The 16,567-nt window shown below is 45.8% G+C and overlaps 1 protein-coding gene across 4 annotated transcripts in view; it reads left to right on the top strand.

Moving 5' to 3' along the window:
- The first annotated feature begins 6,132 nt into the window (after positions 1 to 6,132).
- The window catches only part of MRAP2 (melanocortin 2 receptor accessory protein 2), a 47,704-nt gene continuing 37,269 nt past the window's right edge, over positions 6,133 to 16,567 (top strand). The window contains exon 1 of one of the 4 annotated variants that reach the window (XM_059941721.1): positions 6,133 to 6,163. Coding sequence is in view for 1 of the 4 variants with exons in the window: in XM_059941719.1 (XP_059797702.1) it covers positions 7,070 to 7,084 (15 nt within the window). In the remaining 3 variants the exon portion in view is untranslated. Of the gene's footprint in view, positions 6,164 to 6,194; positions 6,314 to 6,861; positions 7,085 to 16,567 lie in introns of those variants that run through there. The other 3 variants (XM_059941720.1, XM_059941723.1, XM_059941719.1) reach the window with 3 other exon arrangements.

The raw sequence follows: 16,567 nt of genomic DNA, 5'->3' as shown, positions 1-16,567 counted from the left end.
TTCATTGAGCAACTATATAGAGGCCAGTTGTACTTTCTGCTCCCCGGGATAACTTTGCATAGTGGAGTATGCGTGTGTGTGTGTGTGATTTTGCCTTGGATTTGGGTTGATTTTTTTTTTTTTTTTGACTACGGGTTACATTTTTTTCTCTTATATTTTGCAATGAAGGGAAGAGTTGGCACACAAATAATGGCTAAGGACAAATTATAAATTTTACCCCATCTTTTTGATTAAAATGGAAACTGTATAATGTTTTTATGATAGATTATCCAGTTCTTTGAAGAAAACAATTGAGTTACAGGGTTAATGCTGTCGTACTATACAGTTTAACATCTGAAAACAATGTCAATTTTTCGTTCCCATCCTTTTCTTCAGTTGATCCTCGCCTCATTACTGGACTCACTGAATCATTGCCAAGTTTCCCTCACCCAGACACATTAGCTATTAGGGATGTGTCCTTCTCTGAGACAAGTCTGGATTTTTACTGCTTCCTGCTGGCCCATTGGCATGAGTCCTGGCCAACTGGAAAATTAATGGAGCTGTCCCAGGTCTTGGACCAACACTGAGCCCTGCCTGCAGGTCCTGGAAGCTGCCCACCAGCCATCGCCAGCGGGTCACGCCGAGCCCACGCTCCCTTCTTTACTCTCCCCTTCCTTTTCCCTATCCCCTCTCCACCTCTGCAGTGATTTTCCTAATGCCTCCACGTTTTTTTCCCCAGTTCATTCTGCTTCCAAATCTTTCCTTGTTGTCCAGACACTTGGGAACCCCCTTGCTGTCTTTCATTGTCATTTATCTTTTTCCATGAGAAATTTCTTAACCAGCTGTCATCCTGAACAGCTGGAAGGGAATCTCTCTTATGTTTCCTTATATATCCACCCTTTCCTTCCCTAAATTTTCCCATCCCCAGTAGGGTTCAGCATAAAGCATGGTACTCACCATTGAATGAACAAATGACTGAATTTCTCAAAGGTAATCCAGATAACTATTCTTTTGTCCCCAGCTGTTATCTTAATTGATTTTCTTACTCTGTTCTCTGGTGTATTTCATCAATGATTTCCTCTCTCAACTCTGCCTTCAATTTCTCTCTTCCCTCTGGACCCTTGCTGTCAATCTATAAACAGGTTTAAGTCTCTTTTGTTGGAAACAAACGAATAAAGGCAAAACACACGCAACTTCTCCCTTAACTCCGCATCCCATTCATTTATTCAACATATGTTACTGGGCCTACTGTGTGCCGGTGTTGCTGCTGGTACCAGATGAAGACAGAACAGGTACTGCTCTCATAGAGACAGTGAGGGGTGCAGGTGATAAATATACAAACACGGAAAGCTCTAGCTGCAGCTCTGTTATTCAAGGCGAGGCCACTTGGTGCCTTTGTTAGAAGACTTTCTATCCCCCCTTCCTGCAGGTTGATATGCCTTGGTGACAGAGTGTGGGCTGGATTTCAGTCTCCTGGTCCCCTGGGCCTTCATAGGCCTGCACAAAGGTCCTCAGCAGTCCCACCCGCCCCCCTCCCCAGCCTCCTTAGAGAAGTAGCCTGCAACTGCAGCCCTTATTCCTGACACAGCAGCAACCTGGCCTCAATTCTCATCACGTGACCTCCATGTAAAGGCCAATGGGCTTTGGTTCTTAATCACATGACCTTGGGCCTTAGACACTAGTGCCCATTTCTCTGTTGGGTTCCATCTTCCTCCTCTTTTCCACCCCCAATTTCCCTAGTTGCTCTTTCCCTCCCTCCCTCCCTCCCTCCCTCCTCCCTTCCTTCCTTCACCAGCCCTCTCGTGTTTTCACTTCACATTCCCGGGGAGCAATCTCACCTCACCTCTCCACTGATGAATCCCAAGTTGTCTTCAGGTTGCTGTTCCCGTATTTCCAAGGCCTAGCACCATGGGCATGTGGCCAGCATGGAGGCCTAGGACTCCATGCTTAGGGGGGCCTCATTTGAGATTTAATGCTCTGTGGTCACCATATTGAAATTCTTAAAAATTTTATCTTTGAGTTTTGAATTTGTGTTTTATAAACCTATGAGTTTGCTAGGGCTGCCATAACAAAACACCATGGACTGGATGGCTTAAAGAACAGACATTTTTTTTCTCACACTTCTGGAGACTGGAATTCCAAGATCAAGATGTCTGCTGGGTTGGTTTCCTCTGAGGAAAAGAAAGGGCAGGATCTGTTCCAGGTCTCTCTTCTTGACTTGCAGAGGCCCATCCTCTTGCTGCCTCGTCACATGGTTATCCCTCTGAACATGCCCCTGGTCTCTCTCTGTGTCCTAATCTCTTCTTCTTATAAAGATGCCAGTCAGCTACCCCCTCCTTTTGCCTTTAGAGTGGACCTGGGTGCAGATGCTGGGAGGGTTGCGGTCCAGCCATCCTTGCCCAGGAGTGGCAGCACCACTGCATGTTTGGAGGTGATGTGGCAGGGCTCAGCCTTGCACCCATGCCCACATATCCAGAGCGTCCTGGCTGATGCTGCAATCCCTTGGGGGTCACCTGTGGTCCGTGGATTGGGCAGCAGGCCATGGCAAGGGAAATTGACTTCCCTACCTCCCAGTTGCGGGTCAGTCAGCCCCTTTGAGAATTTGACTAAAGCTAACAAACCTCTCCTGTGAAAAGTTTCCATACAAAGACATCCATGATTTCATACATGTTCAGGGGGTAATGGACTCCAGTGAAGCTAATGTGTGGACCACCTGTGGTTTGGCTCTACTTACCTTTCCAGCCTCATCTCAACACCTGTCTCACCATGCTGCAGGTCTCCTGAGTTGCTGTAGCCCTTCTCTGAATGCATTTTCTCTCATGCTTCCTTATTTTTGCATATGCTCTTTACTCTGCCTACCATATGCTTTTCTTCGTTATCATTATAACAGACTACTGTATATCCTTCAAAACTGAAATTACATTCTATCTCCATGAATCCTTATTGTCATTACCTAAGGTAAAACAAGGTGCTCCTGTCGGGCCTCTATGCATCTCTTTTATAAGATTTATAACACTAAAGTCTGATTGTTTCCCAATTTCTCTGTCCCTTCTACTAGATTGCAAGCAGTTTTGAGGGCAAGACTGTGTTTTAATCATTTGCCATTTTCACGATGCCTGATGCAGAGCTGAGCACAATAAATAGACGTATTTGTTGATCACTCAGGTGAATGCACGTGTGAATGTATAATTGAATGAGGAGATACGTGAGGTTGTGGAGGAGGGTGTGAACTTTGGAGTCACACAGGCCTGGGTTTAAATCTTGACTCTGTCCATGACTGGTCTTGTGGTCTTCAGGACATTACTCTTTTTTTTTTTTTTTTTTTTTTTCAGGACATTACTCTTAAACCTCAGTTTTCCAATTTCAGAAGGCAGCAAATAGAATTTACCTCAAAGTAAACTGCTGCCCGTTTATACTGACAAACAACAACTATGACTACATATAACTGAGTCCTATCACTAAATTTCTGTGAGCTTGAAAGGTATTTTGGAATGAAGAGGCCAAATTAAGGGACAGTGGACAGAGGAAGATAGATACCGTATGATGTCACTTATATGTGGACTCTAAAAAATACAACAAACTAGTGAATATAACAAAAAAGAAACAACTCACAGATAAAGAGAGCAAACTAGTGGTTACCAGTGAGGAAAGGGAAGGGAGCAGTGACAGTACAACGGTAGGTGATTAAGAGGTACAAACTCTTATATATAAAATAAGCTACAAGGATATACTGTACAACACAGGGACTATAGCCAATATTTTATAATAACTATAAACGGAGTATAACCTTTAAATATTGTGACTATTGTACACCTGTAACTTCTATAATTTTGTGCATCAACTATTCGCCAGTTTTAAAAAGGGATAATGAAGCTGGGTTCTTACGGATTAATTTATGAACAAAAAAACCCTCATTAAATAGTATTTAAATAATAAAACCCTGGATGCAAGGCACTCTGCTAGGACCTGTAGAGAAATTAAATATAAAGTGGCCTATATGGGCTTCCCTGGTGGCGCAGTGGTTGAGAATCTGCCTGCCAATGCAGGGGACACGGGTTCGAGCCCTGGTCTGGGAGGATCCCACATGCCGCGGAGCAACTGGGCCCGTGAGCCACAATTACTGAGCCTGCGCATCTGGAGCCTGTGGTCCGCAACAAGAGAGGCCGTGACAGTGAGAGGCCCACACACCGCGATCAAGAGTGGCCCCCACTTGCCACAACTAGAGAAAGCCCTCGCACAGAAACGAAGACCCAACACAGCCATAAATAAATAAATAAAATTAAAAAAAAATACCTTAAAGTGGCCTATGGAGGAATAGGAGGAGTCTATTTTAGAGTGCAACTCTAAAATGACAGGTGCCATAAGAGAGGTATAAGATTTTAGAACAAGAGTTCATTGGTAGCTGGGGCAGCAAGGAAGGCTTCCTGGAAGAAGTAGTCCAGGAAGAAGTCCATTTGAGATGGACCTTGAAGAAAAGATAGGAAGATGCTGCTGGCATTGGGGGAGGGAAGAAGGAGACGGATTGCAGCCATGGGGAGGCAGAGATACCTGGGTGAGAAACGGGAGCTCTGCCATCCCGTTGATGACGCTGCTCCCATTGGATGCTCTAATTTCAGCCTCTGAAACTGACGGTGTGCAGTGTTTTCCACACAGTACGATGCGCCCTTGTTCTCTGCCTCATGAGCCATTGGCACTCTTCCCAAAAGTAGCCACCTGACTCTGACAGCTGAGGCAGAGACGGTCCTGCTTGCACCACTGCTTCTCAGCAGCAGTGGTTCTGTGGCTCTGCTCTCTGACCAGCTTCACCACACCCTGCTGCCCTGTAGTACAAGCTCTACTGTGTGGGTGACGGATCGCAACCTGGTGACCAGGAATGTGCAACTGGAACCAATGTGGAGAATTAAGGAAGGACTAGTGAATCTCATCACAGATGGTCACATTATGTCACTTAGAATTCAACTACCTTTGGACGAGGCTGAGGAATATAGTTGTAAAGATGGCTGGCAAAATATTTCATTTGACATGGAGTAATGAAATTAGCTTTAAAAAAGATGAATCAGCTGGCATTTCTAGGAATCCTTTTCTGGCACCGGGAGAATGAGTTAATCACACAGCCACCAACCTGCGTGCGTGTTGCTCTTGCTGCATTTCTTCCACTGCAGTGCAGTGGTGGTTAAACTTCGGTTCTGGGGCGCCAGGCTTCCTGAGCTTGAAGGCAAGCCCCTCCTTGCACTAATATGTGACATTGGGTAATTCATGTAACATCTCTAAGCTACAGTCTCCTCGTTCTTAACATGGAAATGGTTATAATTGCTGCCTTATAGGTGCCTGTGCGTGGGAAAAGAAATGATTCATTCAGTAAAACCCATCTCAGTGGCTGGTCCACAGCAAGTGCTTTCGCCCCAGATATCAGCAGAATTTGATCCCTCATGTTTAGATCTTTACTCAAAAGCCATCTCCACGGTGAGGCCGTCTCCGATCACCTGGTTTAAAACTACACCCCCCCCCCCCCGCCATCAACATTTTCTGTGCCCTTCCTGAGTTATTTCTTCTCTACAGCATGTGTCGCTATCCATATGGGACATGTACTTATTTGTTCTATTGACTGCCTGTCTCTACACTATAATATAGGCTCCAGGAGGCTATTTTCTCAGCGCCCAGATCAGTGTCCGGCATGGAAGACGGACTCGATAAATATTTACTGGAAGGGAGGAGTGAGCCACGTCGCTAATTTGAAACTACGCCCGGCCCAGTCCCATCCTTTGGGGGCTCCGTTTGGGGGATATTTGACTGGGTGGGCGCCAGTACCAGGAGGCAGGAGGAGATAAATTTGAGGTAGTAATTAAAGTAGCATATGATGGAGGGTCCCAGCATAACTGAACTTGAACCCTACTGCTGAGGATTTTTCCTAACCCTCATCCATCCTGCATCCTGCACTCCTTCTCGCTCAGCTCTTGGGCTCCTGTCACTCAAAGTTGGCCAAGGGGACGCACTGCCCAGCCGGGAGGGAGAACAATTCTCTCCGGTCCCTTTCCCTTCCTCGCGGCAGGCTCTCATCCAGACGGTGCGCGAGCGCCCCCGGGCGCAGAGGGTTCCGCCGAGCTCGCGCCTCCCGGCCCGGCGCCCTCGGGCTCGTGGGGTGGGGCCGGGGGCGGCCCCGCGCCCCGCGCAGCCTCCGCCGCAGGTCGGGAGCGCGCGTTCCCGCCGCACCGCAGCGCCGGGAGCCACCCGCCGGCCAGGCGGCTGGAGGCGGCGGCGGCGCTCACGCACCTTGCAGGAGCCGGTAACCGCCGGCGGGACGGGGCGCCGCGGGCGTGCGCCTCCGGCTCCCACGGTCGGGCTCGCTCGGGTTTGGGGGTGGTTTTTAGTTTGGCGGAGTTGGAGGATGGGAGCGGGGAGGGGAGATCTGGGGCTCGAGGGTGCCCAGGGCAAGAGTGCGGGGCCGTGGAGAGCACCCAAGTTCAAAGCCTTCTTCGCAGCGGGATGATGTGCGTGTCCTGCGCTAGGGCGTCGGAAAAGGCTGAAAGCGCGGCGCTTGGGGCTAGGGTGGGCTTCCTCCTCTCGCTCCCGCTCACTGACCCGTCACACCTTCTCCCGCCCGGGGGGAGAACGGCCAGCCCCGATGTGCCCGGCAAGCGAGAGAGCCCCCCGACCCGGGCGCGGGGGATCTGCTGGTCCAGGCGGAACGCGCCGCCCGCAGCCCTCGGGTGCGAACCCCCTGCCTTGGGCCGGGCTCTGGGAATGATGCCGGTTTGACGGTTGGTTAATTCATTTCGTTTGCGCTGGGGCGCCTGCCTGCAGGTCATTTTACTGATTAGAGGGAAATACCGGTTTCGTTTTTCTCCCTGTTTCCGTCCTTTCTGCGTAATCAATTGAGGAAGACAAAGAGTCGCCTCATTAGAAACTTGTTCGGAGGCTTTGTGGTTTCCGCCGCGGTTTAGATGACACGGGCAATCCCAGATAATGCTGTGGATTTCATCTGACGAAAACGAAACCTTCCGTGGTGTTCAGAAAGCAAAGCGAGCTTGGGGGGAAATGTCCCTGCTACTCCAGGGAGGAGAAGGGAACTCCCACGTGTAAATTAATTCTCATGAAAACCCTAAAGGTAAGTGGTCGTATTTCCAGTTTCCATGTGAAGAAAATTAGGTTGAGATATTGAGTAAGTTTTCCCAGTTGAATCCCCCAGTTAATGCTGAGGAGGAAGGGTCTGGAAACTAGGACTGTGAACCAGTGGCCCTTAGGTACATCACTTGGGGGCGCATCACTGAGAACGCAGGCAGGAAAGGCCCCCGGCTGTAAGAATTGGGTCCGGAACGCAGGAGAGGCTGCCAGGAGCTGGGGTGCCCAACAATAAAGAGTTTTCTTCGAATCGGGAATATCATCCAGTGTTTATGGAAGATGAGGTGATATTAACAGGTGACAGGGGAAGGCTGAGTTGCTACCAATAGATTTCCTTCTTTTCAATGTGAGAAGGGCAGCCCAAATCCCTTTAAGAGGATCTGGAAACCCTGAAACCAGGCTGGATTGTTCAAGGCCCAAATAGCAGGCATCCTAGAGCAGTGAAAGCTTTCACAGTCCCTCAGAGCAGGCTTGAGAAATGAGAGCAGAGCCAGCAGACTTCAAAAGAAGGAAACACTGAATCCTGGCAGCCCTCCAGAACAAATTCTTAGAGAAGCTAGCTCAAGACCACCTAGGAAAGGATTTACAAATTCAATTTATGCCAAACGGACTTCTTTCTCTTTTCTAGCAACCTACTGGGGCTGTAGATTGGGGCATGCCATATCCACTGTGGGTTGTGACCTTTAGTGGAATGCTATCAGTGTAGTGAGTTGCACCAGCATTTTTTAAAACATGAAATTCAATAGAAGGGAAGAGAAAGCATCAGAGTGCATTGTTTGTGCAAGGGCAGGTATTGTTTTATGAATCGTGTGTGTGTGTGTGTGTGTGTCCATTGTTTATCGTACTGCCTCTGCATGGGTGTGCATACCTAACCCCAGCTGCCCCATTGTTTCTTCCAGGCTAACTTCATCTGCTCACAGTGGGGGGCTGTCTTTTACCTTGCAAATAATATCATCAACACCTTCTGGAAAGTGTAAACTTCCTCCTCCCCATTTCTCTAGGCCCCCAGATGTTGAGATATTTTGCCAATCGGAATTCTCAGTCCCCTCCCCACTCCCCATCATGGATGATCTAAAGTGTGTCCTGCCTTTGCAGAGGCGTTTTACGAAATATCATACTATCCCTAAGGATAAGACGTAGGAAGAGTGGACACAGCACAAGGCATCGTCCCTGAGTCTGCACCTCCTGGTGTCACTCATCAGGAGAGAGACATAGAGGGGACATTTATCAGAGCTGTGGCAATTACAGATCTGGGAGGATACTCTCTGAGACCCATTTTATCTCTGGACAAGAGATAATAATACTAGAATGTTTTGGCTCACAGTAGGGTTGAAGGTCCTGTTCTGCATTTGGGTTCAAAGAATCAATGAAAAAAGTAAAGGATGGGGTGGCCCCGTTAAGCAGCATTTCATGTGAGAGAAGAAACCTGAGGGTCTTAATGGCCCACCAGGCCCGAATGAACCATCGTGTGAAGTAGCTGCTCAATAGCAAACGTGGATTGTGAGAGCAGTGATAAGGACAGGGCTTTTTTAAAAATAGATATTCTCATGGAGCTTATTACGTGTCAGGCAGAGTTATAAGTGTTTTGTAATTTTTTCTCAATCCTGTAGCACCCCCATGAAGTAGGGAATATAATTATCACCATTCCCATTTAACAGATGATGAAACTAAGGCACAGAGGGATTAAGTATTTGGTCCAAGATTACATAGAGGATCTATGAGATGCTAAAATGATGGATGTTTTTTAAAAGTCTCAGTTTAATTATTGCTAGTGTCTGTGTTACCCAGATCTATGTAATTTTCCCCTGCCTAGAGAACATTGGTACATTTCATAACCCTTCAAGTGAAAATAATTTATAAGCCTCAAGTAATTATTCTCCCTAAAGGTGCGCTTGTTTTCCTCATGCATATACTTGGGAACAGCAAAAACAACAATTAAAGGCAAAGGTGGGGCAGCTGAGGGAGCTGCTTCCTTAAGGATTGGCTCTGAATTTGCCTGGTTGAATAAGAAAAAATAAAATAACTAGGAGATGAGTGAGGGTATTGCTTATAAACATTACCTGTCTTTCTCCTAACCTTTGTGTAGATTTTCCCAGAAAATATAATTTTATCTTCTGTTAAAAAAAAAAAGGAAAAAATCAGAAATTTATGATGAAGATCTGAAAATCTGGAAACTACTAGAAACTATATCATGTAAACCTACATATATTCCTACCAGAGCTTCTTTAAAATTTCCACTAAATTACCTCAACAGGCGAGGAGAGTTATCCCGTTTTTCTGGGAGTCCAAAGCAGAGGCCAAGGCTGCCAGAAGCAAGTAGATGTTTATCTTGAGCTTCCATTTGATATTTGCAGTTTACTTTGTAATGTGTCTGCACTTTTTTAATATAAAAATGTCTTCCAAGTTTTCTCTTAAAATTGATGCTCCAGGAGGTTGAACCAGGTGTGACCCAAGATTTGGGGGCTATTTGACACCCTCAGTCCTAGGAAAACAGAGGGGAGACCTAGGAGGGATTAGATCGTTAGAAAATGATCATTAGAAGGTGTAGCTTTCCTGCTACTCTGTCTGCAGCTCTTAAACCACTGCTTTAGTTTAAATTTCCTTTTCTGTAGAACAGAGATTGAAATACCTGGTCCCCTTCCTTTCTTGCTTGTTTGTCAAAGGAATGATTCAGCTCAGGGCTGTAAGGAACAGTGTGTGCTGCTTGGAGATAGAGTCCATCAGCAATAAATACAAAGTAGGCTTGTTTGCCAAATCATCCTCTAAGTGATTTAAGAGATGGCCAATCTCGCTCTCCTTAGTCTTACTCATGCCAGGAGTTTCAAAAATTCCACTAATTAAAATGGAAAGGGCAGTTGTTTCCCTAGTACCATTAAAACGTTAATTCATCTGGCTGTCATGCTTTATACTAGCATCTATATAAATCAGTATGAGGGTTCAATAAGAGGCACCAAGGGAGTCTGATTTATACCGTCTCGTTATTAAAATGACAGATTTAAGTAATTCATGTGATGGGATTTGAGAAAAGGGAAAGAGTCCTCGGGGGCTGAGATAGTTGGACAGATTTCCATGGGGGTAACGGTGACTGAGCCCTACCCTCAAAGGTAGGCAGGAGTCTGGAGAGTGGGAGATGGCAGTGCAGGCTGGCAGGTGGGACAGAGTGGGCAAAGACTCAGAGGGCCATCTCTGAGGGTCCCCCCACCCCAGGCTCCTCTGCCATAATGAGCCCTTCCTTTCTTAATGACTGTGTTGCACCTGCTATCTGTTTGTGTCATTGGGCTTTTTTGATGCTTCTCAACCTGTGTGTGTTTGTGTGTGTTTAAGAGGGTGAAATTCAGCAGGGGAAAGCATGGTTCTAAATTCAAGCCTGAATTCTCTGAATTCTTTGAGGGTACAGGCCTTGACTTTTCAACCGCCACTAAATCACTCAAAGTCAAGCTCACAGTGTTGAGAATATCCGTGTTGGGCTGAATTGACTCATACTAATTTTAATGTGTTCATGTTCTTTCTCCTTGAAGGACATGGTGATGAGGCCATGATAAATGTAGTGGCTAAAGATGGCATATAGTGGGATAGATTAATGGCATTTGGTTTTCTTTCCAAAAATGTATTTGTTATTTGGTGAGAGTAGGAGTGATTGGTATAAAGTAAGTTATTTTTAATGGCTTTTCTAGGAGAGTTTGTCTAAGTAACTCATCAAAGAGAACATTGGTTTTAAAAAATTACTTTCAGCAGCTGTATTAGTATGCTAGGACCACTGTAACAAAATACCTGAATCTGAGTGGCTTCAACAACAGAAATTCATTGTCTCACAGCTCTGGAGACTGGAAGTCCAAGATCAAGGTGTCAGCAGGGTTGGTTTCCTCTGAGGACCATAAGGGAAGGATCTGTTCTGGTCCTCTCTGTTTAGCTTATAGATGACCGTCTTTCTGCTGCCTCTTCACAAGGTTGTCCCTGTGCATGAGTGCTCCTGGTGTCTCTCTGTGTGTCCTAATCGCCTCTTCTTATAAGGACACCAGTCAGATGGCATTAGGGCTCATCCCAACAGCCTCATTTTAACTTAAGTACCTCTTTAAAGACTCTGTTTCCAAATATAGTCACATCCAAAGGTATTGGGAGCTAGGATTTCAACATATAAATTTTGGGGAACACAACTCAGCCCATAGTAGGACCTTATCCATATTGTACTACACACACACACACACACACACACACACACACAGAGACATATACATACATACACACACAGTTTTCACAAACAGACACACATCATTGAGTTTGTGATGCAAGTGGAAAGCAACTTAGTCTTTTATTAAGCTCTAGAGTCATAGGTCTGGAAGGGAATTTCACTACAGCTCTTTTAGCCCTTTCTCTTTGCTGTCAGAGAGAGTGAATATTTAAGCCATTCCAGGTAGCTATCACATGAGTGCAGTGGCCAGAGGCAATGTAGTGCAGACCTGCATGGAACTGTCTGCTTGCTGTGAAAATACTGATGCCAGACAGCCGACTTTCCTTTCTTGCAGAGGACTGACTATTTTTACTGTGAGATTATATCTCTCCTACTTGGAGGGTGCTTAAAATAACTTTTTGTCTATGAAGTAATAATTGTTAATGATAGTTGTTTTTTACACGTTTCCTTACTTGGCAAAATATAAATGTCAGCATTCCAATTTTCCGGGTCCATGAAATCCAGCTGGTCTCCAGGAAGCATTTCCCAGAGACTGGAGCCGGTTTTATGAGATTGAGGCACTTCCTTTTTGTCCTGGGGAAGCAACAGACTTTAAATGTAATCCATGAGAAGGCCCCAGAAGCTTCGGAAGAATAACTGGTGGTGGACTTATGCTGAAATGCAGTGGGCTAATGACACGGACCATAGGAGGTGAAACTTATAGAAAGGAGAGACTGGGAAGCAGTCTATTTCCAGGACTAGTCCGAGTGGGAGGACCACAGCTGGCACAGCATAAATATTCTGCCAGCTTCTCCCTGGCATAGGGAAGCGTGATTCCTCACAGCCAGGACAGAGTATTCCTTTTACTTGGCAAGAAGGTGCCACAAGGGCTCTTGAACAGAGCAAAGCTGGATCCTTGAAGGTTGGCCGTGGAGGAAGGACCCACACGGGGAGGGTTCCTGGATGCCCCAGCACCATCTTTTGTCCTCTGGGTGGGCTTTTACTTTGGGGAGCTCTCAGTTACCCTCCCCCAGCCCTAGTGCATTGGTCAGGAAATGTTGATTTTTATTATTATTCTTTTCCTATTTAAAAAATTTTAGAACATTTTTTTGAGTGAAATATACATAACATAAAATGTACCATATTTGAGCGTACAACTCAGTGGCATTAGGTACGTTCACAGTGTTGTGCAACCATCACCACCATCCGTCTCTAGAAGTTTTTCATCTTCCCAAACTGAAACTGTATCCATTAAACAAAAACTCTCCATTCCCCCCTTCTCCCAGCCTTTGGCAACCACCATTCCACTTTCTGTCTCCATGAATCTGAGTGCTCTAGATACCCCATATAAGTAGAATCATGCAATATTTGTTCTTGTGTGTCTGGTTTACTTCACTTAGCATAGTATTTTGAAGGTTCATCCATGTTGTAGCCTATGTCTGAATTTCCTTCTTTTCTAAGGCTGAATAATATTCCGTTGCACGTACATACTACATTATGTTTATCCGTTCATCCAGCAGTGTACATTTGGATTGCTTCCTCCTTTTGGCTGTTGTGAATAATGCTGCAATGGTGAGGTACAAATATCTCTTGGAACCCCTGCTTTCTGTTCTTTGGAGTATATACCCTGAGGTGGAAATGCTGGGTCATAAGGTAGTCCATATTTACATTTTTGAGGAACCACTATGCTATCTTTCATAGCAGCCGCACCATTTTATCTTCCTAACAACAACACACAAGCGTTCTAATTTCTCTGTGTCCTTGCTAACACTTAACTGTTTTCTGGTTTGGGTTTTTTTTGTTTGTTTGTTAATAGCCATTTGAATGGGTGTGAAGTGTTATTTCATGATGAAGTACCAATTTTTTTTTTAATAAATTTATTATTTATTTATTTATTTATTTATTTACTTACTTAATTTTGGCTGCGTTGGGTCTTCGTTGCTGCGGGTGGGCTTTCTCTAGTTGTGGTGAGCGGGGGCTACTCTCGTTGCGTTGCACGGGCTTCTCATTTCAGTGGCTTCTCTTGTGGAGCACGGGCTGTAGGCGTAAAGGCTCAGTAGTTGTGGCTCGCAGGCTCTGTAGTTGTGGCTCGCAGGCTCTAGAGCACAGGCTCAGTAGTTGTGGCACACGGGCTTAGTTGCTCCGCGGCATGTGGGATCTTCCCAGACCAGGGCTCGAACCCGTGTCCCCTGCACTGGCAGGCGGATTCTTAACCACTGCGCCACCAGGGAAGCCCCGAAGCACCGCTTTTTGATAGCTGGTTCTTTGACTTGACTCTAGTACTTTAAAAAAATTAATTAAAAGTGATTCAGTTATACATATACATATATTCATTCTTTTTCATTGTAGTGCTGCAGTGAACACTGTGGTACATGTCTCTTTTCGAATTATGGTTTTCTCCGGATACATGCCCAGGAGTGGGATTGCAGGATCATATGGTGGCTCTATTTTCAGTTTTCTAAGGAACCTCCATACTGTTCTCCATAGTGGCTGTACCAATTTAGATTCCCACCAACAGTGTAGGAGGGTTCCCTTTTCTCCACACCCTCTCCAACATTGTAGTTTTGATTTGCATTTCTCTGATATTTGGTGATGTTGAGCATCTTTTCACATGCTTTTTGGCCATCTGTATGTCTTCTTTGGAGAAACGTCTATTTAGATCTTCTGCCGTACTTTTACGGAAGGCTCAGGAATAAAGCAAAAAATAAATAGTAAATAGGAACACAAAAAACCTAATTATAAGAGAGTGGTCAATTTGGGATTCTACTGGTGTCCTCAACATGCCTAGACTATTTTGAAGTCCAGACCAAGAAAAGCAACGTCCAGAAAGAGGCAGGAGTTCACTAACCAGATGACATTTCCATGGTGGGGACACCAACCCCACCACCGGTGAGAGTGTCCTCACTTTGTGGCTGCAACAGGGCATCCATGTTGGGATACAGGACAAGCAGCAGAGCATCCTGTGTTGTGTGCAATGGGGTATATTATGTAACATGAGTCCTTTGCCCTAATTCCACATTCACCAGCTAATGTGGTGAATCTAATCTTCAATTTTGTTTCCCAGACTGTGTAAAACACGTGCTCTGATCTGCTTGGCCATTTTGTTCGTTATTGTCATTCCACAAATGGATGCTCTGGTGATAAATCATTCTCCTTCGCTTGGTCAGCGTGACCGCCTCAGCCCTGGAGGACTGTGGAAACCCAGCTCCCTAAATCTGCAGAGCTGAGGGCAGTGTGCCTGCCACCTCCACACGCATCTCAGAGCCGTGCCTTGTCACTTCTCGGGAAATCCTTCCCAGATGGAGGCTTTACAGCCTCTTTCTTGGGTGTTTTTTCCCTGTGTGGGCCTGATGTTCTTCTCTCTGTCCAGCTGAAGTCTCTGTTAGAATGGGAGAACTCTGCTCTCGGGTTTAGGGTTGAGAAAGGGTGAAAGAAGATAATTTTGTGGCTTTTCCACATCATAAGAAACTGACTCGGTAAGTACTTATTGCATGTCTGATATGAGCCAGGTTTTGGATTGGTTACTGGAAATACAGCGGTGAGCAAGCAGGGGAGGCCCCTGCCCTGATGAAAAAGAGACCAGAAGGAAGAGAGTGCCGCCGGAGGACTGGTTCGTGCGCTCCTAGCATAGCCTGTACTGTGGTGTATTGCAGAGGTCTGTTACCATCTCCAGAGACCCCCTCCAAAGGGCTCAAGGACAGCCATTGTGTCCCCCCGCCTCCAGTAGGTCATGCAATAACCGTTTGCTGGGCTGACCCAGGGAGTACCACAGAGCCGGGAAGCACCAACTTTAAAAAGTACTTTTCAGCCTATTTACGACTATGTAGGTGCCCAGAATATAACTAGAGGAGGTGGGTGTAGGACCCACCCCTTATCCTCTTATCCTCTTTGAGGCAACAGCTGGTGGAGGAAGGATGCCCGCTCGTTAATTCAGCATCTCTGCATTTCAGGTATTGGCTGAATATCTAGCTGTACGAAATATTAAGTTTCGTCTCTAGTTTTAGAAGTTGTTCTTCTATTGGCATTGATTCTGATATTCAGACAGGAAATCTTAAGGCTTGCAAACACTTTTTGTTCCATGTTTTGTTCCTAGAAATAAGCTGCTGCTGTGCAGGGGAGAAGTGGGGAGAGACGGGGGGAAGACACGTCCAGAATTTCTCTGCCAGCTGCAGCCACCACGTTTTTGAAGTCTGCTGAGTAACTGAGTGTTTTCTAGGAAATACCCAGGAAGGCATAAACCTTGATAATGTAGAGAAATTTGGGAGGTATGTCCTTTTGAGAAGGGAGGAGGAACTGTGTGTGTGTGTGTGTGTGTGTGTGTGTGTGTGTGTGTGTGTGTAACATCTCTAGCCTGAAGTGAGTGGCCAGAATCTCAGACTTCAAAAGTAAGATGCAGGCTCAAGTCAAAAGATAATAGTTAGGAGGAGGACTAAAGTCTAAAGTCCTGGAAGCATTGCCTCTTTAACTGAAGAAAGTAAAAATCCACACCCTCAAAAGAAGTTGCTGACTTAAAATGGATTCACAGAAAAGGAATCTGCAAACTTGAGAATTAAAGTGACAAGTGCAGGTAGAATGTGGTTTGCACGGAATCTATAAAAAAGAGCAGTGTTCTGGAAAGAAGACCATGTCAGCGTTTGTTAAGCACTGCCCTGGGAGGGGACCTTGGAGGTTCGGATTTTAGGGGTCAAACGGATTCCTTGCTGAGATGTAGTGCCTTTTAGAAATGCTTTAGGAATATCCAGCTGGCTCTGGTCTAACCATGAGCCCGACTCATAACCTTGCAGACTCTCATTTTCTCTGTTTGGTCCTCCCCACATAGATGCAGGTAAGCTGAGTGCACCGTCAGTTCTGATTGGGTGCCTGGTCAGACCTTTGTGCAATGAGAGAATTAAGCCTCTAAAGCTGTGCTTCTGAAGTTCTGACCTTGGGCTCCTCAGTGACCAGAATGTAGCCTGGCCAGACTTTACCTTTGGTTTTTTGGATGTCTTGGCTGGGAGAGAGAAAGGGTGATGGGTCAAGAGTGTGACTTCTCTGTTGTGATGGGGATAGTTGTTCCTAGGAATAGAAGGAAGAAAGAGATAAGAATAAGTAATTAATGAGACCTTCATGGCCCAGGTCAGAATGGAGGTTGGCATTCTGGGTGGCATGCCCACTTCTGGAATTTGGGAATTGAACAGAAAGAATATAGAATGACTGCAATTGGGAATTTTGATCTCATATCCAAATGGGTCATTAGATCTGCCTCAATGCAAGCTGATCACCTTGGGTCTTTGGGTCTGTGGCACTGGCCAACAGCTGCTT

Source organism: Balaenoptera ricei, chromosome 12, assembly GCF_028023285.1.
Source record: "Balaenoptera ricei isolate mBalRic1 chromosome 12, mBalRic1.hap2, whole genome shotgun sequence".
NCBI classification, from domain to species: Eukaryota; Metazoa; Chordata; class Mammalia; order Artiodactyla; family Balaenopteridae; genus Balaenoptera; species Balaenoptera ricei.
This window is presented reverse-complemented; position numbering and strand designations above follow the sequence as displayed.